General features: G+C 61.4%; 1 protein-coding gene across 1 annotated transcript; it reads left to right on the top strand.

Moving 5' to 3' along the window:
• Positions 1 to 8: 8 nt before the first annotated feature.
• LOC129672420 (single-minded homolog 2-like) lies at positions 9 to 3320 on the top strand (the record flags this gene model as incomplete). Its single annotated transcript, XM_055601873.1, has 3 exons — positions 9 to 581; positions 966 to 1371; positions 3163 to 3320. Coding segments are annotated over 3 exons (1137 nt in total), but the record flags the coding sequence as incomplete, so codon positions are not given.
• Positions 3321 to 3327: the final 7 nt, after the last annotated feature.

The following is a 3327-nucleotide window of genomic DNA, read 5'->3' as shown; positions in this document are numbered from 1 at the left end:
CACACCCCAGGCTCACACCCCCAGGCTCACACCCCCAGGATCACACCCCAGGATCACACCCCAGGATCACACCCCAGGATCACACCCCAGGATCACACCCCAGGCTCTCACCCCCAGGCTCCAGGGCGGGCAGATCCACAGGGCCTCAGGGTCCCTGCGCTACTGCTCTTACCGCTCTTGCCTGTGCCTTGTCCACGTGTCCATGCTGTGGCGTGGTCAGGAGAGCCTCTGGGAATTGCCGACCAGGTTTGGGAAAGCATATCCGTTCCCTCCATTCTGGAACCCTAGGTCAGCACCCTGGAGCCGCCGGTGGCCCGTGTCAGGACCGGGGGCCCTGGCAGCCAGCCCCAGGGTGCAGCGCAGGCTCCTCCACACACAGCCTCGGCTTGACTCGCCTGCTCGTGCCTTCCAGAGATGTGGAATACAAGGAGCTCCAGCTGTCTGTGGACCAGGTGTCCACCTGTAAGTCTCAGGACTCCTGGAGAACCCCCGTGTCTACCTCACACGAGACCAGAAAGCCAGCGAAACCCAAAAGCTCGAAGATGAAGACGAAGCTCAGAATAAGCCCATACCCCACACAGGTAAGTCTCGGGCGCGCGCACTCACATGCACGGGCGGAGTGGCATCTCCCTAGGGGCTCAGGGCACCGGCCGTGAACTGTGAACAGCTGTTCAGTGGCAAGAAAAATCCCACAAACATCTGTAGGATGATAGGTGTACACGACCAGGTTTGGCTTTGGGCACCACCAAATGGAAACGGCCCCTCTCACAGTGAGCTCTGGGAAGTGGCATGTGTCCACAGCTTCCAGTGTGTGCTCAGCTTGGAGTGCAAGCTCTTTCCACTCAGGACCTCTGGGTGACACGGGGTCAGGCAGCCCAGCCTGGGGCAGGGAGCAGGCCCTGCCCTGCGGGACGAGAAGGGGCCTCCCCGCCCGGTGGCCTCTCACTTGTCCCCTTGCCATGCAGCAGTACGGCTCATTCCAGATGGACAGACTGGAGTGTGGCCAAGTGGGGACCTGGAGAGGCAGCCCCCCCCCAAGTTCGGGACCTCCGGAGCAGCACCTCCACGCGGACGGCGGTGACCTCTTGTACGGGCCTCCCTACGGCCTCCCGTTCTCCTACCACTATGGACACTTCCCTCTGGACCCCCCCGTCTTCAGCAGCAAGAAGCCAGGACTGCCCACCAAGTTCGGGCAGCCCCAAGGACCCCCGTGTGAGGTGGCACGCTTTTTCCTGAGCACGCTGCCAGCCAGCAGCGAGTGCCAGTGGCGTTACGCCAACCCCCTCGTGCCCAGCAGCCCATCGCCAGCGAAAAGCCTTTCCGAGCCTCTTGTGAGTGCCGGCCGGCATGGACATGTGCCAAACTATGAAGGTGGGTTCTATTTGCATGAGGGGGAGGGGAGGGGTTTAGCATCCGAGGCAGTGGATGGAAAGAATCCTGGAACTTTGGGCAAATTGGCCTTTTCTGCTTCTGAGCAGGATTTCCATGCCTCCTGCTGCCAGTCACGGCTTCATGGGAGCGGGACTGGGTTTCAATCTCAGGAACACAGGAGATGGCATAAAGAGGAGAGGGAAGTCGAGTGCCCAGACCCCAATTAACCCCTGGCCTTATTCATGCCCACACAGGGAGACAAAAGTGATCTCCAAACCCACTGCCATGTTGGCCAATTCTCCAGCTGCATCGTCTTCTCACTGTACCCCAGAGTGAGTGAGGGAGACAGTAGTTCTGGCCCGGACCAGTTTCAAACCACAGGAAACAAGAGCAGAAGGTCCTGGCCTCGGGGCAGAGACCGTGAACAGGGAGCAGTTAGCATTGTTCTTCAAGCCTCGGCCTTTCTCTCTGTGAGACGGGCCCACAGCCTACTGGGCGCACTCCAGGCGCTCCCACTCAGGCTCTTAACTTGTGTTAGCTAGTGAATGGCGATGGACAGTGAATGCCACGACAGGGCACACCTGAGACTTCCGCTTGTCACTAGCCAGTCATGGGCAGAAGAGGACAGTGTGGCCTGGGGCGAGCTGTAAGCCAGTGCTGCCCAGACCAGTGACTCCGCAGAGCCCCGAGCAAGTTAGGCAGATGGTGCAAGGACCCCTAAAGCGAGGATAGAGCCACAGCAGGGTGCTCTGCCGGAGGAAACCTGCCCTTGGCATCAAGCAGGCCCCAGAAGCGTGCCCCGCACTCCTGTCTCTCCTCTCCTCCGCTTGCACCCTCACCTGTCTCTCCCGCTTTGCTTTGTGCGCAAACTCCAAGGCTCTGACTCCACATGTGACCACTCTACATTTCACGGCCAGGTCTGAGCAGAGGGACAATTACGGGGGAAACCGGGCCTCTGTGGACGTCAGGGGTACATGATTTTCAAAAGCACGCGATTTGGAAGAGAGCACACCAGCCCCTCTGCCTCGGGCCCAGCCTTCCCCGGCAGCCTTGGGGTGGCCGGGTCCCCGGCCGTCTGTGCAAGGCTGCCTCACAACCAAGGAAGAGTGTGAAGGGCCTGTAGGCATCGGGGACAGATGACTTCTCGGTATCTGAACACTGGCTAATGACAGAACACACAGAGTTGGACTTTCATTGCCATCTTAAAGCGGGAGTGGTGGCAGCATTTGCCTGTCACTTCTGATCAGGAAGGGGCGGGGAGGCCTGAAGGTGCTAATTTGAGGCAATTTGCGACCAACTTCCTAGTCTTGGGTATTAAGAAAACAAGGGCGTCGTGGGAAAGCTCAGGGCACTTACTGAATGGGCATGGTTAATACTTTTAACTATGGACCTACTAAACAGCACGCCCCCCCCCCCCCCACACACACACGGAGGCACTGTGAAGAGGACCCGGCTTAGTGGCTACTCCCCTGCTGTCCAACAAGGGGTCCATTTGCCCCGCGTGGCTTTGGAGCAGCTTTTAATACCCACGACACGCTGGAGCATGTGGCTCTGTTACAGCGACCTGTTGCTCACGGTGACTCCCACAAGGGGTCCAGCGCGTTGCCAACAGCGTCTGGGGTGCGCAGGGGTGGCACGGATGGAGGGGGCCGGAGAGCGAGTGTGGCTGTGTGTGATGCGGGACCCCGGGGCGCCGTGCACGAGGGGGAAGGGCCTCGTGGCTCTGCACGGCTGAGGGCGCGTGTGCGGTCGTCCGGGGCACCCCTCTAACCTGTCGCTTGTGCCCCGCAGCGCCCAGGTTCGGCGACGACCCGGCCGCGCCCAGCTTCCCGAGCTGCGGCCACTACCGCGAGGAGCCGGCGCCGGGCCCCGCCAGGGCGGCGCGCCAGGCGCCCCGGGACACAGCCCGGCCGCTGCCCCGGGGGCCCCCCGAGTGCTGCGCGCCCCCCGCGCCCG

The sequence above is a fragment of the Psammomys obesus genome, unplaced genomic scaffold (assembly GCF_907164565.1).
Source record: "Psammomys obesus unplaced genomic scaffold, mPsaObe1.curated_primary_1811, whole genome shotgun sequence".
Lineage (NCBI taxonomy): Eukaryota > Metazoa > Chordata > Mammalia > Rodentia > Muridae > Psammomys > Psammomys obesus.
The sequence above is the reverse complement of the archived record's forward strand: the minus strand, read 5'-3'. Positions and strand labels throughout refer to the sequence as shown.